This window comes from Lingula anatina, chromosome 2 (assembly GCF_051362555.1).
Source record: "Lingula anatina isolate TDL-2025a chromosome 2, LinAna3.0, whole genome shotgun sequence".
Classification (NCBI taxonomy): Eukaryota; Metazoa; Brachiopoda; class Lingulata; order Lingulida; family Lingulidae; genus Lingula; species Lingula anatina.
In genome coordinates, this window is record NC_141768.1 from 2,948,424 (window position 1) to 2,976,134 (window position 27,711).

Consider the following 27,711-nt stretch of genomic DNA (forward strand, 5'->3'; position numbering starts at 1 on the left):
GTTTATAGGTCGTATTTTGTCTGATCTTAATCACTAAACGGCACTACAATGAAGGTCGTTTGGAAGGAGCCCTTATATATAAAGCCATACTTAATTATGGACAACGATTTTGTGGTGTTTTGAATGGCGCGAAATGCTTCAAAATCTGAAAGTTCCTTTTATCTCGAGGTTGCAGGGCCAAAATGTCTGGTCCCACGGGATCGGGGGGGGGGGGGATACCTTTTTTTTTCAACTCCTGGACATTTAACGCAAATAATTAAAAAAGCATTAATAATACAATTCTGTATTTTTTTTTTTTTTTTTTTTTTTTTTTTAGGGGGTGGGACAGGATTCTTAAGTGACGGAGGCCCTTGACTCCCCTTATGAGTCTAGGAAACTTTTAATTTTTCACTATTATTTTGTAAAAAGGAACGGTACTTTTACACAGAATTCGGGAATTAAAATTATATTAAGCGAATTCAAAGCACAAACACGCGCGCACACACATAAGTTACATAGGCCTACATGTAGGGCCTACACGTAGGCCTACCTACATACCGTGTGCCTTTAACAACTGCATTGGATTTTCCCCTTATATATCCTTCCCCAAAACACCATCGGTCTAAGTGAATCGAATCAGCTCTGCAGAGATTTTCGCTGGATGCAATCAGCTTTTGGTGTACTGAAAGTACGTTAATTGGAAGCGTGTCATTCAGTTAAGCTGACTGCACTTAGCGAATGTTCCCACAGAGTTGGATCGATCCACGTTACCTGGGAATGGGATCTATGTAGCATACTGGCGCACTATGCAAATAAGTCAAGTTAATTTCTCAGTAAAATATCAGAGGGGATTTATTTGTCGAGGTAAATAAATAAACAAACAAAATACCTTGGTTATCGAATGTTTTATGTTGACAGTTTTGATTTTTCCCCAAACTAATATGCTTAACATGCGCGTTTATGGGTTTGTCCTTACAGATAGACCTACACTGAGTCTGAACACTGCTTAAACTTTGGCATTACGCTAGTCCAATGCACATCGGTATCAATCACAATCAAACACCTCTAGAGGCCAGATAAGTGTGAATCAGGAAGCGCAGTTATTAAATGCAATTCTCAGTTCCGAGCTGTGTAACCCAAGGGCAATCTCTGTTTGTGCTGTATTTCAATCCAATCACCCGAATCACACACGGTGATGCTGGAAGAGCTGTTGCTGAAAGATAAAAAATTTAGAGACAAAGAAAATAAAGTCTGGTTTCGTTAGTCGAACTCTTAGAATGGCACGGGGCGGACATGCGCTGAGGGATCCAGAATTTTGCTTATGAGAAGGGAGACGCGTTTGCTCGACGTGACTGCATGTGAAAAGCAAGTTCGTTCATATATAATATACAGATAATATGAGTTCGTTCATATATAATATACAGATAATATGAGCCCATATGTATGATTCGACGACAATGAAAGTTAAGGAGCAGAAGTAGGGCTAACGTTTAATTCGTAAATTTCGGACCCGCCAAACGGGCCCTAGCTAGGTACATTTAGAAAAAAAAAAGGTGAAGAAGCTCTCTCTGTCTACTCGTAACTGCATCTTTTCCTTTTTACTTTTGAAAAGACAGTGTGGCAAAAGTACCAAAAAGACCTACTTTTTTTATAATTTGTAACTGATATAGGTCGTCCTTGAGTAGGGCTTTGGCATTCCGACGAGGCAGAACGCAAGGTAGACGGCAAAATACACTGTAAGTCATGATAAGTAACTTGAGGTTTTATCGATTTAGCGATTGTATCGACAAATACCAGATAGGCATTCACTGTTAACTCTCTTTTCAAATTCGCGAAAGCCTGAAACAAAACCACGCATATCTCATCTGTTGACCAGTCAGTTTATTTCCACTAAAAATAAATGAAAATTGTACAATGTTTGATGAATATGAAAACGTCCCAGAAATGGCTATCGGATACTTATATTTGAATATTTTTTCTCTACATAGATCTAGTGTAGTGGCCTATAGCATTTGTGCTACTTGTATAGCTGGCCATCAGCAGGGCTACATAGGTTCTATGGTAAGGCTGCCCTTGTCAAAGACTGGCTATGTGAGATCCCCATCCTCATATCTTCATCCGCTTCAGTACCATTGGCGGGTCTGAGGGAGGAGGGGGGGCAGCGGGGTGTGTTTTGCTTGAGGGTTACCCCCTTACCCCTCATATATTTAGTACATGTAAAACGAAGGCCGGCAAATTGAGACAAACCCAAGCCATCAAAGCTTATTGCCAGCCCTGTACCCAATACATGAATACACTGTGGTAACATCGTCTGTTTTCTATTTACCGGATCGCGTCGCTCGGTATTTTTCAGTCTTCTGCCACCCCCAGCGAACCCCTGGTAATAAACTCTCATGAACTTTATTAACTGTCTTGAGTGGATAAATGATATAACTCGTTCTGTTCAGCCAGGTAATATCACCTGGATTTCCCCGTTTTTCTGTCGCCGAAAGTAACTGATTATGCTTCCTGCGGTCACGTTGCCAGGGTCGCAATCGCTCAGCATCATAGACCTATATTGATTTACGGTAATATAGCTAAGTGGACAGAATATTATACACCTATTTCCCTAGTGTTAAGTGCATGTAACAACTATTCTCGCTATCTGTCAAACTGAGTTGTTTCATCCCTCGCGCCCCTGGAAAATCGTTTAAAAAGTCTCTAAATCGGCCGTCTTCATCGCGATATCTGTATCATCATATTCAGTTAATTGCCTTTGGGCCTACCGGTACATAAAACAAGCTGCTCGTTGTTTCAAGAAAAAAAATCAAATTTCCTGATAACAGTACTACTAATGACATGAGGGGATAGAGTATAACTTTCTCCACCTTCCTCAAGAACCCTCCTAAACAAGCAAAAAATGACCATTCAATAAACTAGACTTCATATGTTCTAAACGATCTCATATAAGACTACAATATTGCTTGTACAGCTATTTGTACCTTTTGCTTTGAATACATTACAAAGTAAAGGCGACGGAAAAAGTAACCAACCGGATCTGATCTTGTTGTAAGATAAAATAGGGAAGTTGTGTAGAGCCGGCCGAAGGACGTCATCACCCTGCTCACAACGTCAGTCAGCTGGGGACAGCCGACATACGACACCAGTCACGTGACAATGGGAGCGGAAGATGAGCAGTAGGAGAAGGTTGGGGGTGCCTATGAACTAAATTACCGATATTACAGGTACAGATTAACGTGAACAGAAGACCGCCTGGGCTTGAAAGATGTCGGAGGATTCGGGGAAGGCAATGAGTCTGAATTTCCTGATGCAGATTGGCTTGGAAAGGGAGCAAGTGACGGTGGAGGGAGGGGAGCTCACTCTTTCCAACCTACGGGAAATAGCATGTGCTTTTGTTGACCGAAAGGTGAGGGCTGTTTGTAGCATGATTTTCTGAGCTGATATCTACTGCTTCTTATTCTAGAACGGCTTAAGACAGCTTGTTTCATGTTGTTTGCTTGTACGATGTCTGGTACGCCGTCTAAGGTGGTTGTTTACAGTGTCTGTTGGATGGAGGTTGGTGTTCACGGTGTGTTGTTACCGCAGTTTCCTGCACTCAAAGTTTACATTGTGTCAGTCATCAGCCCTTTAATCCTCTAAGACTGTGTGCATACAGTTTGTTAACGTCTGGGGGTTTAAAGAGACACTTTTAATTTTAATTCTACCGAATAAACATTGATATATGTAGAAATTACTGGTGATTGTTGTTTTCTTGAAACGAGAGCTAACAAACGCCAGATAAGTTGGTCACCACCTGTTTGCACTCTTGGGCTCTGCTAGGATGTAAACTCTTAGGCCAGTCTAGTCTCAGAGTAGGTTGAGACATTTAAGTTCACATCCTTGAAAGGGAGAAGAAGTCTCAAGGTGAAGGATTTTAAATGGTTTTGAATTTGCTTCATGTGCCCTGTCCAAAATACATATGCTTTAAGATTATGTCTCTCTCAGGTGTGTATTCTGCTGATAACTACCAAATAAAATGAGCTTTACTGACAGATGTTTTTTTAGTATGCATTTGACTGTTTCGCGACAAGAATTCCATTTTATAATATCAATATCAGTAAGAAGTCTGTCTATTTTTCCTGACATGCTCTTATTTATCCTGACCACAAATGTTGTTTTCTTAATCCAAAAGAGTTAAAATCAATACCTACAAAAATGTTTGGAGTGAAATTACATCTCTGTCTCTCTCATCCCTCCAGAAATGTACATTTTTATTTGCGGTGGGGGGGGGGGTACAAATGTAACCTTGATGTTGTGCGTACTTCTATTTCTGTTAGCATCTCTCTTCAGTAATGACCTGCATTTGGAATATCAGTTGATGTTTTACTGAAAAGGACTGTTACATAGTCTGAGCTAAATCCATTAGCTAATGGGTTATGAGTAGTAATGATCTGCGTCAAATTACACTCACTGCATATTTGAATTATTATTGGCTATATAATTATTGGATTTTAGTAACACATTTTACTTACTTTAGCCTATTACTTCTAAGAAGTCAGTGAAATTATATTTTTCCTGAAAGGCAATTAAAGAAACCCCAAACCTTAAGTGTTTTGTAATGTGTTGCATGATAAGCTGTTTTGATATTAGAACCAGACTTATAGATTTGATCAAATGATCGTTTCTTTTAGAAAAGTTGAAGAAATAAAATGGACTTACCCCTTGGTTACGTCATGGTCCCATGGTCTCTTGCCCTTTTCACAGGATTTAACCACCAAAATGAATTTTTCTGGGGTAAAGGGCAACTTTCTTCTACTCATGGTACATTGCTCAACCCCTCTTGCACTTGGATTTAATAATTTAGTTCTAGATTACTGACCAGTTATTTAGAATGACATTGGCCATCTTGTGTATTGCCTCTTTTTCACACAAGAAAATGGTAAGGTGTTTTGTATTGCAGCCTTTTGTATGTTACTGTACTTACAGACATGGTGCAATATATTAGATTAACTGGTCAGAAAAGTAGGCTTACAGTTTGATGTACACATACATATTAAGTCACAGTGTTTATTTGTTCCAATTGATTCTGTAGACACTGACGTGGAAGTTATATATGACATATCCCTAGACCACATGTCCATGTAATTAATGTGTGCCCCTCGTGTTGGTTGTATGAATTCTTTTAGGATTTAAAAGATGGTTGTTGAAAAAAGCTTACTGCTCAATTTCTTTTCTTTATAAATCAATCCTTTTAAATTCACAGTGTTTATTTGTTCCAATTGAGGCTTAATACTGTAGACACTGACGTCGAAGTTGTATATGACATATCCCTAGACCACATGTCCATGTAATTAATGTGTGCCCCTCGTGTTGGTTGTATGAATTCTTTTAGGATTTAAAAAATGGTCGTTGAAAAAAGCGTACCGCACAATTTCTTTTCTTTATAAATCAATCCTTTTAAAAAAGTTAACCAGTAAGAAGAAAACATTATGTTATGATAACATTGCCCTAGATAGGTCTTTAGTATTACTTAATTTTTTTTCAGAAAGTTGTTTATTGTATTGAATGGCTAAAGTATGTTTTCCTGCAAAGAATTATAATAGTATTATGGTACTAAGTAGAGCAATCAGCTTAACAGATTAACACGCCTCCTCTTGTTTCCGACATACTCATATAATCACCAGCTTTCTATATTCTGCTCAATCCCAGGAGGAGGCGTGTTAATCTGATTGTAGTCAGTGAGAGTCTCTGATGAATTAGTTTGAACTACCTGGTGTGATACTTTCTTTGTGAATGCAGCTTTAGTGATAATGGATTTATCACATTTAATCCACCCAATTCATATAAATTAAAAAATAATAATATAATGAAAAAACAAGCGCAGAACAGCTTTCATTTTAGAAAAAACGAATATATAGCAAGATAAGAAATGGATAGCAGGTGAGCATGTTTGAATGAAATATAAAAGAATATCCTTTAAAAGGATAATGTTAAATAATGCTTATATAAGCAAGTCTTCTTGTCATTTTTTTCATGCATTGTTAGGCAGCATCCAGCAGTGAAAAGGTCTATAATTACTCAGAATGATTTTGGCAGCCTTTTCACTAAACTAAATGTGGAAGACTTTTAGCATGCCTAGAAATATAGATTTATCAAAGGCAAGAAGTGGCAAATTGATTGCATTAGCGTATACAATTTTCGTGTTTTCTAAGGGATGTGAGGAGAACACGCTGACCTCTCCAATATAGGGACAGTACAGACATTCTGATGGAAGAGGATAGTTGCCAATAAATGCTGAAACTTTTGGAGCTAGAGAGTAGTATGTGGCTTTTGTCACATCAGCCTCATCATCTTATTTTAATTCGACACCGTGCGCTCACTGCCAGCAATCTTGATCTGCAACACTTGTCTGCAATCTAAAAAAAATCTCAAGGGCTGAACCTAAGTTCATACTTAGAGAATAAGTGATTTTTCAGTTAAAAATCTGTCAGGCTGTTCCCTTTCAAGCCTGGCTCTCATTTCACCAAAGGTTAAAGTTTAGACTGACTCTTGGCATTTATTTGTCTTTGGTGTGTTTCACAAAAAGACCCAAAATTGCTTCCTGTATGTTTCTTCTAAATCTGAAAACAAGCCCAAGAATTTTAGCCTGCTTTAATGCAGGTATACAAAAGCAGTATTAAAAAGGAAAATTTCTTTAAATTTCTGTAAGTCTGAATGTGTGGATAGTTTCAGTCATCTTGCCAGTTTTATCAATGTTTTATTGCCAAAGTCTTCCTCGCCATTCTAAATCTAAATCCATACCTTTGAGTAGGATGTAAGCTAATAGACTTGATAGCTATAAATATGATTTCAACGTACTTACTGAACTGAACGTCTGTACCAAGTACTGGTTCTTGGTAAATATTTGACTGTGAGACACAATATGCAGTCAGTTTAACTGACACAGTATGACTAAGTAGAAGATGTAAAAGATGCTGTGATCTACACACCAGATATGGTTGTAGAGGTGGATTTACATTGATCTGGCTTAGAATTGTTGCCGGTGCCCTTGGACTAGCTGAATGCCTTTTTTTTTTACCAATTCTTGAAACTGTTATCAGCCACTTAGCTTTAAGTTTTAGCTCCATAGAACCAGTTTGGCTTATACATCTTAAGAAAAATGTTTTTTTTTTTCAATACAGGCCAAGAAAAACTGTAACATTCGGGAAATATGTATATTTAGGTCCATGGTTAGACAAAACCAGTCCACTTACTACCTAAATTTATTTTATGATAAGACACTGGATCATGCTGGTCTTAATACAGTATCTAATGGAATAAAATTCAAGACAATTACAATTCAGAATGTTGCTGCTTGCTTCAAATAATAAATATGTTTGAAAGAAACTGTCAGAAGTGGGAAACTAGCATAATTCCATGTACTGTCATAATCTCATGGAATTTAAATGAATTTTGTGTGGATACTATATGCTATATGCTAAAGATTGTGAACTATATAGATATTAAAGTTTCTTTTTATATTGCTTTTGATTGAGTGAAGTTTGCATCACATTTTTGATAGAACATTTCCAATATCTTTCCACGTGACAAGAATGGATTGCAGATTCAGTTTCAGTCTGTTTGTGGTTATATCGCAATTTCTAGTCTTTTCTGAAAGTTTCGAATTCAAGGATGTTGGAAATATAAAGAAAATAATGGATATTGCATTGTTAATCCAATACAGTTAGACTCCTGTGTAGCTACATCCCAGAGCAGCTGATTTCTGTATGCTGCATGTTCACACCTTTATTTGGAGATAATAGTATTTTCCTCATTATTTATTTAATCTAGACTCCAGTTAATTGCAAGGGAGTTCAGGCTTGTTCTCAGCCTAACATGGCATCACTTTGGCAACAAGTAATGCTGCATTCAGATTTCCCTTAAAATTGCTTAAAGAGCTTTTTATTCTCAAGCTTTTTTCTGTTGCATGTTTTACCCAAGACATACAATCTCGTTGCATGTGCTTGCATACTTCTATTGCACGAAGATGGCAGAATTCAAATCAGTTTGGATAGGAGCATGTGCTAGGTAATGATGTTATTTCTATATAGATGAGAGTGATATTGCAACTCGTCTTGATTGTGGTTAGCTCCCAGGGGTGCTAACTGTATCGATTCGTACAGGTGAAACAGATGATGCCTGCAGACACCCTATTCTAATGACATATTTATGAAATCCAAGGATCTAATTAGGACAACTAGGATCTAGGCAATTCCTGCTTGGTACTTGTCTAATCTGATGGCAAAATTATTTCCACGATGCGCCCTGATTTTCAGAGTATTGACCTTGAGTCTGCTGTATGAAAGTTGGCATTCTCTGCAGGGTTCTTGATGTTGCCTTCACATTGCAGATGGTTTGATCCGCCCTGGCACGAGCCCTCTCTTGGGGGCTATCTGATCAGTCTAAGCATGTTGTGGGCAGCAGTTGCATTCATTTGTTTGTGTGCTATGCCTGGTGTATGAGATTGAGATACCATAAATGGGCATTAATTGTGTCCTATGATGAGTTTCTTTTAATCAGACAGCCATAAGAGAAGAAGGAGTGGGGTTGCCCAAGCTGCAGTGTGATGGTGACTTGAAACTTGGGGGATTGGGGTGGGGGTGGGGGTGTTGCCGGATGGAGCTGTGACAGGTGTGAGATTGTAATGAAAAGTTTGAATACGTAGTCACAATTTTAATGATAAGGCTCATGATTTTGGTCATTCCACCTGACTTCATGCAATAATAGCAACTGAAGGACTTGGAAGATGTTGAAAAGATTCCCAATGACATCTGCCTTCAGTTGTTTAAGCAAATTGCATAACGTAAATTTGCAAACTGAATTGAATCATTCATTAATTAATTAATAAAAGAAGATTTCGCTCACTCAGCCAAGTTGATGTCTCTTGGCCATCGGTGAACATTGTGCATGTTAACGTGATCCAGCTAACGGGCTTGACTTGATCCAGCAATGCCAAGTGCATACTCTCATATGGTTTGCATGGGAGTATGGAGGTGCTATACTTGCATGTCTCTAATTGATTTTTCCCCTCTGTGTACACTACTTAACACAAGATATCCAGATTAAGATTAGATTTAGTGGTCCCTTGTGAGTCAGTAATCATTTTTATATGTTGCATGTTGGATTTTTAAAGTCTTTTATCTGAAATTTGTACACCAATAAAGAAACATAAATGTCTTCCTCTTCTTTACTCTAAGGGTAAGAAATCTCACCAGCTTGTCCACATGTACTGCACCACATAATAGAAATGTTTAAATATTTATTCTTTAAGATAATGGAACCGGAAACATTGTAATTTTTTGTATCTACCCCTCTCTCCCCCCCCCCCCCGACACACACGCACACACACACACATACACATACACACACACACACACACACACTAAAAATCTATTTATGTTGTGTACTGTAAAATATTAAAATATGTATAGAAATAAATAATTTTTTTGTCTTCAGGTTGAGATACTGTAATTGCAACAAATCTTTGTTGAATCAAAAGTTGTCTTTTTATTGAGTTGAACTGTGCCTGACTAGAGTGATTAATATGACAGTGATAGACATCAGGGACTTAATATGTAGGTGAAGGATACCTCAATAATGTGGTGTGAACTGGGAAATATTGTCTCCTGTTGTTATGTGTGTATCTGTCTGTGTTTGTGTACTTGTAGCTGCCTCTGTCTCTGTACTTGTACGTGCCTGTCTTTGCATTTGTACATGCATGCAATTTTGATTGTTTTGATTGCCTGTGTAGGCACGAAAGACATGAAAAACTGTGCATGCACATCTTGTGTGTGGCTAGTTGTACTTTGAAATTGCAGTACTGTAACAAAAAAAAATGTTCAGTTGAGTATGTACAATATTTCCCACATAATATGGCTCACCTTTGTATTATATCGACGTATTGGTTATTGTTTCAATACATCTCTTGAGGTCTTTATAAGAATATCTATGCATGTTGACATTGTTATGTCATTGTGTAAATTGTCATAGTGATTCAGGCTGAGTGATTGCCACAGACTCAGTAGCAAGCACTTCACTGTCTTGGATATATTGTATCAGTCTCACTGGCAGGATACACTTCACTGTCTTGGCTATAGTATTATATCAGTCTCACTGGCAGGATACACTTGTAGATTTTCTTAGGTATGATGACATAGTGATGACCCTGCACCTGGTTACCCCATTTCATTCTTTCAGACAGATAGACCATAAAGACAACAAATGGAATTTTGAACACAGAAGTTCTAGTCTAAGATAGTTTACAGAGAAGGGTTGTAGATAATTGCACAAGAAAAAATATTAGTCTGTGAAATTTGAGTCTAAAAGTCTGCATTTGGTTCCATAATAGAAAACAAAATTCTGCATTAGCAAGGTTTGCCTGTGTGCCCTCAGCATGCTCTCCGCATAGTACATGCGTTTGCCAAAAGGGACTATTTCCCTTTGGTATTTGAATCAAATGCTCAGCAGGTGCAAAGTATTGTGAATAAATTGAAGGCAAAACACGCTCAGAGTAAACCCATGAAGACTACACAAGGTAAAAGTTAATGGAAGGTGTAGAGTATGTGGAATCACTATAGGTACCACCTCGAGTTCCACAGCATAAATTATGAATGGATTATTGAAGATTTTATTGCTATGTAGTATTTCCAGGTAATAAGGAAATATTTTATCTGCATAATCATCTTGAATAAACTGCATTAAATCTGTAGGTTTGTTTATTTCTTTATTTTGGAGGAGGGGTGGTTGGGTGTAGCTGTATACCATGGGTTTACCCATCCATCCTGTCATGATTTTTATTTTTCTTCAACACCATTCAACACATTTGTACTTTGTTCCATGCTTGTTTGAAATTGGTGGCAAAACGCTATCTGTCTATGACATCAGTCTTCTGGCAGACTTCAGTCCTCACTCACGTCACTTATTTCAGATATATTGTATTGCAGACGGTTCATTTCATTAGACATGGTGGTTGGCTTTAAGATCATTTAGTGTACTTATCAGAAAATTTGTGGATTGACATAGACAAAATTTGCATTGAAAAGGTACCAATCATCAACTAAAAGATTTGCATTTTTGTCAAGCTCATGTCCTTATCATTTTTTTTTACACACATAGTGGTCATAATTATCTCCTTATTGGGTAAAAAAAAACTGGAGATACCCATGTAGGCTTAAAACTTTGGGAAATTGTTTTTTCTTTATTTTTAAAATTCTTCACAGTTCCTCTGTGAGGACTTGTTTCAAGCACCATACCTTGTAAACATGTTCTTCACTACATATAACAGACAAAAGGGGTGGGTGCCTATGTAAATAAAGTTGCTATGGCAACAAGTTTTATTTAAAAAAAAAACATGATTTCCCCATTTTCTAGTACAATATCCAAGTTTTTCTATAATAGCTGAAGCCTTTTTATTGTCTTTACTCCCTTTATCAGTATATAAGTCAGATAGATAGACACAAAGTCAGTTTTATTGCTGTGTAATTCCCAGTGGAGCAATTTGAGAAATCTAGGTAAAATTAGTCTCCCAGGTTTAATGGTGATATTGCCTTACTTGTATTTAAAGATTCGCTTCTATAGAGACAAAATGTTGAAAAGCTGCAATGTAGTAGATATTGTGTTTTGCCTTCTCAACTACCGCATTTGGCTGACTGTTTTCACCCCAGAGTTAAACTACTCTTTCATTCAGCTTGTATTCTTGGTAAAAGGTGAAATATTTGTTACTGGGATAGCAGACGTTGGGGGGAACTTGGCATTTCTTTATTTCATTTATTTTGGGAATTGGTGAAAAGAAGTAATCTTTCCTTGCACAGGTAAGAAGATAATTATTGCTTGGTTCATGACAGCATATGAATCACTGTAACTGTGCAAAACTGGTTTAATTTAGATGTATAACTGATTACTTTCATTCCAATGCAGATCTTACTTGATATTGGGTGATGCACTGCTGAAAAATCACCCACACACCTTGAATAACGTACGTTTCTCATTTGTTCAACTAAGCAAGAGGAATTTGAGTTCAAGTAAGTAACATTGAAAACTGAAATGACAGCATTTGAAAATAGCTGATAATGTAAAACAAAAATTACTTCACTTGTTAGTTAGAAATTGATTTTAGACTGCTCAATTTACAGCATTTTCTCTTTGTTTTTTATGGGAGATGATTCATTAATCTCTCTTGAACTGATGTTCATGTGTAGCAGTTGAAGGAATGGATTAGATCTTCCTCCAGTGATAAATCAATCTATTAATTCGCCATAATTTCCAGTTTGGCATGGGAAAATAACCAGGCTGGCAATCAGGCATATTGATAGATGTGAACATTACAGGATTGTAAAGTCAGATATCAATTTGTTCACCTTTGCGTGCTGGTAGCGGCATATGATGTGGATACATGAGGATGCTGAAGATGCATGCAAGTGAGTGATTATATGAATGTGTAGACATGCATTCAAGGGCTTTAAACAAGAAACAACAAGAAATCAAAATGTGTTTAAGAATATTTACAGAAAAAAATGTGTAACATGGAAAAATTTTTCTAAAGATGATGCAGGACGGTATTTTTCAGCTTCAGAGGAAATTACATTGAATTGTTGGAAATGTGGGATCTATCATTTTCAATAAGTGTAGTAGTGATTAAGATGGCAAATCCCTCAGTGGCGGTGGTTGCTTTCAGATGTGCCATCTATGATTTCTTATAACATACACTTCCAGTATAATTGAACCCTGAGTGCTACAGTATACTAGCTGCTTAAACTGTATGCTAAATGTCTACTTTGCTGATTTATCATTATATTGCTTAAGAATTTGATCAGGCTTGAGTTGATATGCTAAGAATTAATTTATGTTCTTGTGTCTGAAAGATCTTTGAGATGTCTACATATTTTTCTATCCCCCCCCCCCCCAACAACACACTGACATTCGTCTTTCTTTAAGTGTCATTACCATAAAGCTCCTATAGCAAAGTGGTAATTTTTTATGATAAATTTCCTCTGTGGAATAATTATATCATCAAACAGTAGAAAGATTCAGTGATAGAAGAAAATGGGTGAGGCTGATAGCCAATCATATGAAAAATCTCTGAGACGAGAGTCTCTCTTGCCGCATTTCCAGTCAAATTTTGATGGCTTAACTTTGTGCATATTTCATTTGAAGGCTGTGATGTTAAGGTTTTTCTACTCATTGAAGGCCCATCTAATCAAGCAATCATAAGTGAGATGGATGGGACATCAGTGGGCTTTTTATGGTTAAAATATATAAGCTCATGGTCCTCTGAGATAGACCAGTCCTAAGATAAGCTGTCACAATGTGAGTTGAAATGCGGCCTTTAGAGACTGTTCACATATTGCTGATAAGGGTCAAGAATAGTTATTGACACAGGTCTCAAAGGATATTGTGGATGTACAGCAAAATGTTGTATATGGTGGATGTGTGACGTTCATAGCTCTGTCTGCAGACAGGTAGCAGTAAGTCTTCATAAGGCTTCAAGAAGAGCAGCTCATGATAAATTGGATGAAGGAGAGCTTGGTAAGCTTTATTAGAACTGGTAGGGAAAGCATAATGATGGTTTCTGTCTGGTTTTGTCATTTCTCACTGATAGGTCAAACTGGATCAGTTGCATAAAGGGCTTTCAGTTGTTTGGCTGGTAGCTGCTCATTTATAACAGGTTTTGATTGTGTTTTCAGTATCTTTCCCCTTTGTTTGTCAATTTTGCAATTCACTCAATCACAAGCCCCTTCCAATACAAGTTTACAAATTTTTTTTTTTTTCTTTTCAAATATTTTAGCATAGCACATTAAAGGGAGTGTTCCCATAAACCCATGCTGGAGCAATCTAAATCTTTGGGGATTCTTGCTAAATTGCATTCAGTGTAAGCAGCTTAAATGTCTGGCAAGCCTAGTCAAGCTGCTAGGGGCAGGGGCTGATTGAGGCTGTCTTCTGGGTCTTCCGGAAAACAGTCAGATTTTCAAGTTTACATTGACGAAAATTCATTTTTTGTCAGAAGACTGTCATAAATGGAGGTTGGATCAACAAAATAATTTGGAAGACTGTCGGAAAATCTCTCTGGATCCGACCCTGGATCGGGGTAATAAAAGGTAGTCAACTACCCCCTAGTTTCTCAAGGGGGTGTGCCAAACAATTACACTGAAACTACTTTAGTGAGAAACCCGCAGAGTTAGATGGATAAAAATTAGTGAATAGCGTCTGTACAGAGTAAGGAGATAACATTATGTAAAATTGAGTATGTTTAATGAAGTGAGGAGCCTGATCTCCATTAGCTTTTCCTTCAGAGCACTTCCACGATTAAGATGCCATGATTTGAAACAAACCAGCTGTATTTGAATGATTTCATTGATTATGATGTCAAAATTCCAAGTAGTTCCTGCGTTTCACCAGGAAGATGCATCAAGTAGATTGTATATGATTCTGTTTGTTTTGGTAGCATGAACATGTATACTGTCTTGCCTGTATGACGTAATAAAGTTCTGTGTATTTTATTTGGTTATGAAGGGCTCTTCTTGCCTAATTAAAATTATGGAAAATTGCTGAAAAGAACATTTGACCATAGAAAATCACATTTAACATATTTCCTAATGCAGCTTTGATTTATTATATCTTTTTTATATGAAACTTGTTCCATCTGTCTTGCTTCATAATTTTGACACAGATACTGCACAAGATGTTTTTTTTTTCATCTTTGGCATGAGCAGGTAGCATTTGATAGAAGTGAAGTAAAATCTTGCCTAGTGTGAGTTATAAATGTCAGTATGTTTGGTTTAATGTCAGTGCTCCATCTTTTCATTAAATTCCTCTTTGTATGTAGCAATTTCCATTTGTCTGATTCAAAGTGTAAACTGGTTATTCAATTAGCAAAGAGAGAGAGAGAGAGAGAGAGAGGATAGCAGAATTAATTTAATTTAATTAATGGCAAGGGGGAAATAAACCCTTTTTATATCAAGCATAGATTTCTTTGAGAGGTCTTCACAAGTTCATTTCCCACCATTTAGTGAAGGCCACATTCAGAACAGTGGACTAACAGGTCCTGAGATCAAATATAGCCGACCCACTTGAATACTTCCAGTGGCTATTAGCGGATTAGACAGCAAGCTTTTTAGGGGGTTGCCATATTAGACCTGCGGACCAGTTAGTCCACTGTTCTGAGACTGAATGCAACCAAAGGTAATGAATTGGTTGTTTTGAAGAATGCTCTTTTTTTGGTGACTTTCTTACATAATAGCCACGCTATTCAATTGTCTGTCTGTCAAATTGGATCAGTCTGCTGGATGTGATATAAAAATAACCTATTAGATTTTTTTTTTTTGTCATTCATGTTCTGTAATTCCTTCAAAACACTGGTGTCTTTGGGTTCATACGAACTAAAACTATCATTCTACATAGATCGATCCAACTTCCTGGAGGCTCGCTGAATGCAATCAGTTTAACGGATTAACAGGCCTCCTCTTGTTTCCATCGTACTCGTATAATCACCAGCTTTCCTGTATTCTACTCAATGCCAGGAGGAATCGCGTTAATCTGTTAATCTGATTGCATTTGTGTCATAATATTCGTTCCTGAATTGATATTGCTTTGTGTACATTTTGTGTACGTTGGCTCTTGTGTGTAGATGGTTTCTAAAGAGACAAAATAATGGAGGGGGGAAACGTCATGTCGTACATGTGAAAACATTTTTGTTGCTTTAGAAACTTTTTTCACCAGTTACCATTTGACCATTCCAATTTACCATCTGAAGCACTTATTATCTATATTTTTACCACACAGATCTTTAGGGAAATCTTGATATTCTTAAAATATGTCTGTTGATATTAAATAAAAAATTCTTAATAAAGACAGATGAAAAAATTACCAAGAAAAATTAGTCATATGCCATGAAAAAACTTCCTTAATCTTGATAGATCCAATATGTGGCACCCTTTGTTAAGAATCACTCGCTAAATTTGTAAAGACATGTAAGCATTTTGATGTAATAAGGAAACGGTTTCCTAAGGAAATTAGGATGCTAAATTGGCTAATTGACATTATGTTTTTGTATTAGGCAAATAGCTTGACAAATTGTGGGTAACTGAATGTTGGATCTCTCTCTCTCTCTCTCTCTCTCTCTCTCTCTCTCTCTCTCTCTCTCTCTCTCTCTCTCTCTCTCTCTCTCTCTCTCTCTCTCTCTCTCTCTCTCTCTAAGGTAATTACTCACAAGGTAGTTACTCATAAAATTAAAACCTTCACTGATTCTAAAATTTGTTTTTCAAAGTTTTACATTTTTAGTTACTAAATCTTTGTGATAAATACCCAAGTAACTTAGCAAAACTTGCAGACATTACTCACAAAATATTGTTTTATAATCACTGAATAAAAACTTGAGCAGATATCATTTCTTAATCTTTGTGCCGCTCTTATCACCTTTCCAGTCTCTTGACTGGTCAACTGTGATATGTCTAACCTGGGGGCATCTTTTTCTGCTACCACCTTTTACAGTTCTAGGTAGGATGGTACAGGAAAGGTCTTGCATACAGCAAATATGACCTTGTTTCTCTAGCCAGTTTTGAGGAGGATCTCCAATAGATCCACATTCGCACTGATTTAACAATGTACCCCCTTGTTGCTCTTGTGGTCTAGGATATGTTTAGGATGGTTGAGTTCGGCACTGGAATGACATTGCTTTGTTGTCACTGTAATTTTACAAAACTTAGGTTGAATGGTTTTGGAGTAATATCTAAGGCATTTATCAGGATCTACCATAGCAAGGTGGTCTGTGGTTTCAGATTTTGAATGACTTAGTATTTATCATGTTTGGAACAAATGTACTATTAGAAACTAACTTGCATGTATAATTGTAGCTGTTATATATTTTGCTATGCCAGTTTTATAATCGATGCCGGCATCTTTCTGTTGCTATGGTAACCATAGATACAGGAGCTCAGTAACAGTTTTTCTTTTTACATAAAAACTGGGGACTGATAATAGTGATAGGAATTTTATCTAAGAGATGTAGAACATGTCGAGTAATATGGCAGCCTATTATATCTGCATCTTGGGTCATTTGAACAATTGAATAGAAAACTTAAGCTGACAATCTAGATTACCATAAATGATTCATGATTTATGATCATATTTATCAGTTCATGAATGTGCTTTCTGCAATAGTCTTTAAATGGGAACTCTTAAAAAAAACAACTTACTAGTTTGCATTTGGGACTCACTGTATGTCGGCATGACTTGTTTGTGTACATGCAGTCAGTTAAAGAGCAGAATCCTTTTCTTTCTAGGTGAAGAAAAAACCTTCTTAATAAAAAACTACAACAGTAACATTTGGAACATTTTTTCTTTGTGCAAATGATAATAATGAAATGCCCTAATTCTCCAGTCACTTCTCTTATGTCACCTGTTGTGGAAGTTTAGTGCTCATTATTAACATGTTAGCATCTGTCATGGAATCTTTGCATCAGTCATGGAAGCTCCTGTGCATGAAATTTTTAAAGCAATGTTTTTGAGACAGCCATTTGGAAGATGGCCCCAGCTTATTGCTTCTTTGAAAATTATTTCAAACTGCCATTAGTAGCTTTTTGAAAGGAATTACACAAAGGAAATGATGGCACAGTAAAATTTGCACTGATAGAAATGAACATCAATATAAATCCATTTCCTTGAATGCTGTAACATAATGTCAGTGCTTAATTTCCTGTTTTTGCAGTGTAGATGTGTTTAACAGCTGCTTTGCACCAAAGGAAGCAAAATCTACAGCAGAAAAGGTTTAAATTTAAAATGCGTGCTGACCTTGAGTTGTTTGTTCCATTTCCAGTTTCCAGAGCACGGATTTTACGGCCTAGCGGACAAGATCTTACTGTTTCAACATGACCCCTACTATCCTAATATCCTGAAACTGATCACGCAAGGACCAGATATAACAGAAGGGGTGCTGGTGGAAGTGGTTCTCTCCTGTAAGTTAAATTTATTTTGTCTCCACTGTCATGAGATTATGTCAAAGAGACCCTTATTCATTTTATCAATAGAAAAAAATTTAAAAATTGAATTTAAGAAGAAAAAACAGTTTTATTAATTGATTATAACTTGTTTTAACTTGCAGCAATAACATGTTATCTTTTTTGTGCATACTATTACTGTATCTCTTAGATGACATCATGGGAAAGAAAAAGAAAAAAAAAAAACAAACTAATAACCTTTACACCTTCAGCATATTATCAATAAGGCCATGCTGATTTAATTTTATGGATGACATCCTCTGGAAATCTAAAAAAAAACAAATGCATAAGGGCAAATAAAAAAAATGGTTGCTAATTTAAGGTAAAGGAATACATGGCTGGAAACGCACATTGAACCACAGAATACTAAAGAGTCAGCTGTCACTTTCCTTATTATTACTTTTTAAAATTATTTTATTTATTTATTCTTCTTCTTTTTATTAGTATTATTTTGAGAACAGGCAAAAATTAATGCCTGCAGGGATGTGATCCATGAAATTAAATCGGTGTGGCCTTATAATAAAAAAGTTAACACAAGTCATAAATTTCTAAATCTGTAAATGTTAGAAGTTCACAAGTCCAGACTGCACTACTAACTTTGATATGGCTGCGAAACCAGTGCAGCTGTCTTAACCTTTGTGAGAGCTTGATGAATTATTATAAGCTTGCTCAATTTACCTGCAATATGAAGCAGTGTTTGTTCATTATGACTGCATTCAGTAAAACCTTTGCTAAATCCTGTTTCAATTCAGGAAGTAGACACATGGTTAGCATGCCTTGCTGTATGACACCTCCCAACCCTTATTCTGCTGAACTTGGGGTGGGGGCGGGTGGAGGGGGGGGGGGCACAGGAACTATAAGAACATCTTACCTATCATTTTAGGATAAAGGTTTGGTGTGTCCAAAAACCTACTGTATTCTATAGATTGCAGATGAGATTAGGCTTCAGGTCAGAAGTAGCCCAAGTATTTTCCTGGGAATCACTGACGGGTGACTGTGTGTTGTCCCAATTCAATTGCCCTGTGATCAAATACTGGCATTTAGATTGTTTACTGAGTAAATTGAAATAAAATTTGATTTTAGGGAAGAAAGGCTAATTTCAGAATCAATATCCGTTGCTTTTCTACTACACACAATTTGATACAGATACAAACATACAAGGCGTTTGGTTTTATTCAGTAAAAATGGAGATGATTGAAGTACAACTGTGAAGGAACTTTCGTGAAAATAGTCTTTAAGTGGTCATGTTGATAAGACGACTTTTAACTAAATCTAGTTTTTTTAATGATATTTTGAACAAAACAGCTCTGAGACTGCAACACAGGAAAAAACAAGCTTAAAATCTTTGAAAAACAATGGTGTCACATGGTTTTTTAGTGACTGTAGGGTACATTTTGGTTTGATAATGAAATATTCCTTTATCTGCATGACAACAAGGGTTCTAATATTATGCCAGTGGGTGGTGAAATGGCTAACAAAATCTTTCTTGTATTTATTGTCTTCATGTCTTGCAACAAGAATTAGCATTGCACAAACTTGCAGTCTTAAATTTAATAATTAGGGGTTTGTGCTTCAGATGGGCTGTTCTTGTTGTAGCCCAAAATTTTGCCAATTTTCTAACAGACCTTATAGAAATACTATGAAATGAACAATTTATTTGTCAGGCAGTCTTGAAACATGCATGGTTTAACTTGGCCTAATTGATATTCTGAGTTGAATGAGTGTCAGTGCCTTGTTCATATTTGCATTATTTACGTTAATATTCAGATAATTTATGTATATCATATATCAAAAGAAAATAAAAATTGCCTTTTTTAATGTTCGAAATAGCTCAGGTCATGCAGAAATCGGTTTATATATATATATATATATATATATATATATATATATATATATATATATATATATATATATATGTTAGATGCTATTGAATTGGAGGATAGGAGCCATGAGCTGACGGTGCCTGAATGCTTCTTTTTGTTTTTACGTATGTGTCTTAAGTAGCTGAAAATAAACTGATAATCACTATGGCATAAGGTGGGTTATGCAAAAAATACCATATACCATGCGATAATTGATAATACTTTCGCGCGTCTTAGGTGAGCATAAGAAAAATGCCATCTAATGATGTGTAGGAGTTGGGGGTCAGATGGAAGGGTAGAAGTGTTAATTGTACTTACCAGCCCTGCTTTTAAAATTGCTTGCACTTATGACTCGTTTTGAGGTACTTTTAGCTGACACTGATGTTGTTGTTGCTCATGCAAGATGGCGAAGGCTTCGTTCTGGCTATTCCACAGCTGGCCTTTTCGATGGCCAATGGTCCGTCACTTTACTATTACCATGGGATAAGAGGGCTAAGTTGGCCCTTCTTGCAATTACGTGACCAGCTCAAGATCCTTCTTCCTCCCAATAAATTAATTATACAAACATGATAATAATATTTTATTGTTCGAAATAGCTCAGTTATGCCAGAAATCAGTTTATGCTAAATGCTGTTGGAGGATAAGAGTTGTGAGCTGACCGTGCCTGAATACTTGGTTTGTTTTACATATATGTCTAAAGTAGTAAAAATAAACTGATAATCATTATGGCATTAGGTAGGTTATGCAAAAAATGCTATAACAGGTTTCCTGTTCCCCCACCCTGTTTTGGTAATGATGACAAGGTTATGAGTGTTGTAGATATTTGCTATATTTATTGTACAAAATTTTGCTCAAGGATCAACTTTAGTTCTGTAAGCCAATGCACATTTACTGTATAACTATAAGTTATGTTATTATAAGTAGTCCATACCAAGCACAGTTTAGTTATTGTTAACCACAAGAGATGCCATTGTATGTGGTTTGCCTATCAGAATGTGATTCAAGCATAAGACTAAGAACAGAATGCTAACCACTATATTTACCTAAGGGCCCATTCACAACAAGTTGATCCGCATACTAACAGATCCGTGTATCAAATATGACACCCCCAACTTGAAAGCATTCCGAGATTTAATTGCTCCACCCCTGCTGGGTTGGTGTGTGTGGGAGGCGGGAAGCCATATTTGACACGCGAAGTTGTTAGTCTACAGATTAGCTTCTTGTGAATGCTCTCTAAGTATGTTGGCAGGAAAGGTATATGTCAATTGGATCAAATTATGGTCCTGTATTGACTTTCTTTCTGTATCTTTACAGCGTTACATCCTGCTTTCTCAAAGTGGGCTACTTGCACTGCCAGCTCCATATCATTATTCCATATTTAGCCAAAAAATTTGATGAATTCCTTTTAGGATACCTATAACAGTTTGACTGAACACACAGGGCTCTTTGATAGCCCATGGTTTTTGAAATTTCTTGACTTCTGTCGGGACATGGAAGATATCCGGTTAAAAACGGATCAGTTTAACTGATAGGGTTTTTCAACCGTGAATACATATTAAACTGTAGTTGTCACCACGTGAGTTCATTTATGTGACAAAGCCATATAGATATATATTTTAATATACAAATTTCAACCAATTAGAAAAAAGCTGCCGCATTCCTTTTTACATATGCAAAAGTTATCACTTTTCAGTTATTTCACAGAGAAGCACTTTAAATATTTCATATATCTGATCTGGATGTGACTTGCAATATTAAACAGGGGCTTCCACTGAATTCTTTTAAATGCTGTGCAGATTTCAATTTGCCAGCATTAAGTGAGGACATGAAACATGAGGCTTTAAAGAAGTGAAGCGGCAATAACAGGGTCACGTAACATAACCATATTACGGGAAAATTTTCTTTGGGATTGAATGTACCACAGATCACGAAGCTGGAGGAGTAGTGGAGGTTTTAAAGATTTTTAGTCGTGACTGATTCTACGTATGTAGCAGTGCTACAACTACAGCTATGGAGTTGACAGTGGTGGAGAGCTGGTACAGATGCTACAAGTTTGGTGAGAAACAAATAGTTTCAAGTGTTAAATTTATAAAAAATTGACTTTATAGATTGGCCATCTTCTCTGGTCGTAGAGCGATAAGTAATTTGTTGTTGACTGTCACTTCTTGCTTCCGTAGAGGGATATCTTTGGTTGACATGATATCAGTGACATGGAATGTGTATTGATTTTGAAAAAAAAAAAGATATTTTGATGTGTTTTGTGTACAAAGATTGGTGAAACAGCAGTGAAGCTGAGCAATATGAGGTCCTGATGTAAATTTTTCCTCCTATTTAAAAAGATGCTTTCCTTTTAGGAATTTGTGACCATTGATTAAGGGCATGTTAAGCAATAATGGCATTTCATAAAATCAAAATTGCCATGGTGGCTAAGAAGTTGAGATTGTGAAGTTGAGATATGTGATTGCTAATATATTCTAAAGAAAGGTGTCACTGTTGACTGCAGTGATTACCCAGATGATTATACCCATGATGGCATCAAGTGTTGCTCTGTTTTGGCCAGCTTGCCATAAGGCACCTGTTTAAAAACAAAATAGTGGCCATATCTCTGTACAGCCACAGTGTGTCTATATACATATATACATACATGGCTATCACTTATGTCTGTTGGCGTCAGTACGTGTCAGTGTTGTTGCCACCGTTTACTTTTCATTAGCTCAGTCATGGAGGTTATGTTTCCCTTCCTGTTAGTTAATGGGTTTCTTTGTCTGTGCACAGCATTACACAATAGTCATGGATGAATTTTGATGAAATTATGGATAGGACACAAATGGGCCAAAGAAGAAATGAATAGATTTAGGTGATGTAATTAATTAATTAATTATGTACAGATATCGTGAGATTTTCAGGATAGGTCACAAATGCATTGAGGAAGAAATGATCAGATTTTTTTTTTTTTTTGAGTGTGTAAAAATATTCACTTTTCACACGTCAGCATTTTCAAGGTGTGACTGAACTCCCTTGGAGCTGAAGACCTTTTGATAGTTACATTTTCTGAGTGTCCACAGTAACAGTTGTACATCATTCTACTACATATCAGTGGTGATTTTGTTCTTTTAAAATGTTTTATAATATTCAAAATTGACATTAACTCTCTTTTGTATACATTTCTTTTCCTCTTTATGTCTGTTCATGTGACAGACTTGCTGCCCTGTTTTTAAATTTAGACTCAGTATTCTTGTACAGATTCTCTGGCTTAGTTTTATACTGAGAAATGGGGTAAAATTAATAGAAAAGAGGAAATACATCCCTGGAACTAATTTGCACAAGTCTCCGATTTTGTTCGTAAATTACACAAATATTTTAATAACAAAAACCTGCACTGACAATTCCGGTCTCAGCTGGAGCAGAATTAATCTTTCATTATACTTGTAAATCTGTGTAATTTTCTGCAGCTTTGCACTGATTTGCTCAGTGTCACATTGTGTTGTTGTCTCCTCAAAGGTGTCTTTAGGGCACGGGGTAACTAGAATCATGCCAATATGGCTGCAACATGTTAAACATTATGTAGTTGGGCTAAAGAAAATACAAAATTTATGCTGGCATTTTATCTTGTTGTCATCATGAAATATATACTGCAAAAACCTCAGATCTTATGTTACTGAATTCACATTTATGTCTTTGCAGAGAAATGCCCGTTTTGATTTGTGTGTGGTAAAACGTAGGGTGAAAGGGGAATATAACAGGTTGGAAGGTGAATGATGTCAGTACAAGTCTCGGGGGCAATCGAACTTAGTTTGTGTAATTGGTTTGGATGCCATGAAGTCTTATGATAGATTTCCTTTAGTTTACTTAGATTGCTAGTTAATCTTGATCACCTTTTGAGGCTGCTGCTTTTGTAAAAGATAATGAACAATGCAGCTTTCTACAAGGTAATCTAGCCCATGACATCTGTATACCCCCATGTCATGTGCCAAGTTGCTGTGATGAAATATTAAATACATGGAGCAGTACTTTGATACCCAGGTTTATACATAATTTTCATTATTTTCAACTTAGGTTTGACCAGATTTTATGCCCCTGCTACTGCTTTAGTGCTTAGAGGGGAACCTCTCCTATACTATTGCCACACAATATGAGCTAGTATGTTTTTCTCAGGGCCAGCACACTGTGACAGGGGGGACCCTCCTGGCACTGAGTACAATATATAGACTATGGTGATTGTGCGAGTATATTGTGAACAAGGGGAGGCGTGTTAGTCTGTTAATCTGATTGCATTCAGCGAGAGTCCCCATGGAGTGAGTGTGTATTATATAGGTCAATTAAATTCATTGTGAATGGTCGCATAGTTTGTCCCTTGTATTGGATATGTTTGATACGAAACTGGGGAATTAACTTATGTATCTACACAATTTGTTTACGTATTTTAACATTGCCCACTGTGTCATTTCAGTTCAAGTCATGGAGGTGATGTATTACAATTGGTATTTTTATTTTAACAGGGTTCACTCTATCATTTCAGCCCAAGTCACTGTAGAGATGATATACTATAATTTGTATATATTTCAACATGGCCCACTGTGTCATTTCAGCTCAAGCCACCATGGAAGAGCTCCAGATTCGTCCCCATGTCCTGTTTGTTCATTCCTACAAGTCACCTCACTTCTGTGACTTCTGTGGAGAGATGCTTTGGGGATTGGTACGCCAAGGACTGAAATGTGATGGTTGGTATCTCAGTATATGCTTTATATGTACCAGACATAAGCTTTTTCTGCGGAAACGTGGAATTCCACGTTTTTTAATTAAATTCTAAGGTGGCCCCCGGACCCCTGGCCGGTTAGGTGTTGAGTCCCATGACAAATTAAAAGTTAGAAATCTAGGCTCATGTTTGATGTACACAGTAGCTATTTCTTTTGATTTCCATAAGATATGATTCTCTTCCTTTTTGATTGAGATAAGCCTTTCTGAAGAAAAGAAAAAGTGTGAATTTCTATTTTATATTTGAAAAAATAAAATGTGGGGTTTTCTGAGGGTTGTGTATGTTCCTATCTTTGATTTCAGACTAAAAATTTCATTTTATGTGATTAACATCAGATTCACATATTTTGGGTTCTGTAATGTTGTTATTTCTGCATTGTGATGTGCATTTTAACAAATAGATTTCTGTGTATTTTGCCTAATTATAGATTTGATTTCTCCAAGTTGATATGTCTTATTGATTCCCATGGAAATTGGATTACCACTGTTCAATATTCCATATGTGAACCTGAATCCCCCAAACCTATTTGAACTTCTTCCAAGGGATTATATACAAATGCACTTTTACTTTGAGAGTGCATTTGACTTACAAAATTTTTTTTACAAAATTCTCCAATTTAAAATGACAATTCAAGTAGATACAAAGACAAATGCAGCACATCATTCATTTTTTATTGGTCATTTGGTATACTGATAATAAAAAAGTGCTGCATAGCATATGCTGGTTAAAATGTATGTCAGTTGACTGAATAACAGCATGTCAAGGTTTTGAGAAAAAGCCCTTATTTATCTTGACAATTTATCCTGTCATATTTGTACAGCATAAACATTTTAATGTTTAAAACTATTGTTTACATATCAAGGCAATAAAAATATTGCAGTTTCCACAAAAGGTTTGGAAAGTCTATACAATTAAGTTGTTTTGATAAATTGTCTATAAATTAATTGTTAAGATACAATTAAATGAGGCGAGCACATTATGATACAAGCATTCATATTAGAGTATGTGAATAATCTTATAGTCTGAGAGACATTTTGTTAATTGAGATAAATTAGGCTTGTTAAAATTTCGGTAAGTTTAAAAAAGAGAATTAAAGTGGATATGAAAGTCTTCATTTTGAAATATATTACCAAACTTCAAACCTATTAGTGTGATGCAACCACCAGAGTTTGAGAAATTGGCTTATATTTTTTCACTTACTCCAGTGACTCCACTTTTACCAGCTTCGGGCAATAATGGGTGTGTGATAGACTAAACTGTGTATAATAAGCCATTTGTTTCCATGCCCCATTTGCCAGGATATTTTTTATTGTCCCAAGTTGTTTATGTCAGTAAATAGAATTGTGATTGCCTAGATTATGGCTGGCAGCAAGGAGACAGCTTGAGAAATGTCAAATAACCCCTTTTTCAAGAGATTATTTGTAAATGTGAGGTTTTTTCAATGTACTGCTTATGAATATTTTACAAAGAAATGTTTTACCTAAAAAGCCTTTTGTACATCATACATGTGAGGTTATTTCAATGCACTGCTTATGAATATTTTACAAAGAAATATTTTACTTAAAAAGCCTTTTTTTTTTTTTAGTTAACCCTTTTCCCACTTTTAGATGTGGTCCATTATGTTTAAGGTTTTATTAGCTGTATGCTTTTAATAAAAAAAGGATTCATTTGCCAATAACGATAGAAAAATTGACTGAAATTCGCCAGTCAATATTTTCCTGATGAAGTCCGACTGTCAGTAGAGGAAATATTGGCTGGTAAATCTCAGTTAATTTTTCAGTAGGTACTGGCAAATGAATCTTTATTTGTTGAAAAGTCCAGTATGCACCTGTAGAGATGCGTTACTAAGTTCTATGATAACTGAAATCAATGAGAAGATCATATTGTGCAGCTTCTGGTCACATACATATTTCCTTTATATGGGCAACATTAATGTAATATTGGAAAAGTCATAATAAACATTAGATGAATAAAATCTGTTACTGGAATTCTTTCTAATTGACAGTGTTGCATCTCCCTCTTGGAGACTACATTCTGTATATGAATAGATTATACTGAGCTTATTATCCTTAAATTAATTTAGCAGTGCATTATAGAGAAAATTAATAGACTGATTAAAAAAGAAAAACGGCAGTATACCTGTAAAGAGTGGCACTGTTCATAATTGCGTGTAGTGGTTAGAGAATCCTGAAATACGTGATTAGATAGAGCAGTGAGACATGTTTTTCAGATTAGGTGAGATAAATGAGATTTCCTGCTCATGTAGCTCTCAATATGTGTAGGCTTTGCCATTTTAAAATCCCATACTCTAATTGACTCTGTGCTAGGAAAATGTGCATACAATAAACACGCAATATTAAGCTGAGTGGCACAAAGCCTGTTATCATGATATGCTGCACAAATGGGAGGACACTTTGGGGTTGTTCCTAAAATCTTTTGACTTGATCCTCTCAGGGATGTCTGCTCAATCCTCAGATTGATCAGATATAAAATATAATCAAAGCTAAACATTTGTAGTGTGGTGTGTTAGTATTTCTTTTCTTACTTTCTGCTTCAGGTTGGCTGAATCATGCAGCCTACTAACAGCATGCTCATCATATTGATTGCAATATGCTATATGTCATCACCTGAATTAGTATATAATTTTGCATGTATTGTATATATATTTAGGGTTGTTATATAATAGAAGTTAGTTAAGATGGCTAAATTTGGATAGAAGACTATGTAAAGTCAATTTCATGACATAGATGCCATGCCAATTCTGTATTAGTTGTCTTCCAAAAGTATACTTTGTAACCATGGTGAACAGAAACTGGTGGCAACTGCATGTCATAGTGTTGAGCACCATTGGTGAATTTTTATGTACAGACACAGATGTGTCTGTACATATTGCCATCACCTGCGTCTGTCGTCGCCGATGCCGATGCCGATGCCGATGGCGATGCCGTCGCCGTGCACTTTCCTTGTAAACACGATAAGTGGAAGGCAGTTTTACTTTTTGGCTTTATATTTACAGAGCTGATGAATATTTATAAAACGCAGGTCAAGTTCGAAAATCAGCATGATCGGGCCATAATTGTAGAAGTTATGCTGTTTTTTCACTTTT

The 27,711-nt window shown here is 36.2% G+C and overlaps 1 protein-coding gene and 1 long non-coding RNA gene across 8 annotated transcripts in view; one reads left to right on the forward strand and one right to left on the reverse strand.

Moving 5' to 3' along the window:
• The first annotated feature begins 3,105 nt into the window (after positions 1-3,105).
• The window catches only part of LOC106173314 (serine/threonine-protein kinase D3), a 53,310-nt gene continuing 28,704 nt past the window's right edge, over positions 3,106-27,711 (forward strand). For 3 of the 7 annotated variants that reach the window (XM_013554407.2, XM_013554413.2, XM_087005464.1), the window contains exons 1-3: positions 3,107-3,385; positions 17,807-17,945; positions 24,439-24,570. In XM_013554407.2, the coding sequence (XP_013409861.1) occupies positions 3,245-3,385; positions 17,807-17,945; positions 24,439-24,570 (412 nt within the window). In that variant the 5' untranslated portion in view covers positions 3,107-3,244. Of the gene's footprint in view, positions 3,386-12,391; positions 12,414-17,806; positions 17,946-21,581; positions 21,906-24,438; positions 24,571-27,711 lie in introns of those variants that run through there. The other 4 variants (XM_013554405.2, XM_013554409.2, XM_087005465.1 and 1 more) reach the window with 3 other exon arrangements.
• LOC147763327 (uncharacterized) lies at positions 16,166-17,913 on the reverse strand. Its single transcript, XR_015332992.1, has 3 exons — positions 17,782-17,913; positions 17,187-17,269; positions 16,166-16,676 (listed from the first exon to the last, which is right to left on the reverse strand). It is a non-coding gene; the product is annotated as an uncharacterized LOC147763327 (long non-coding RNA).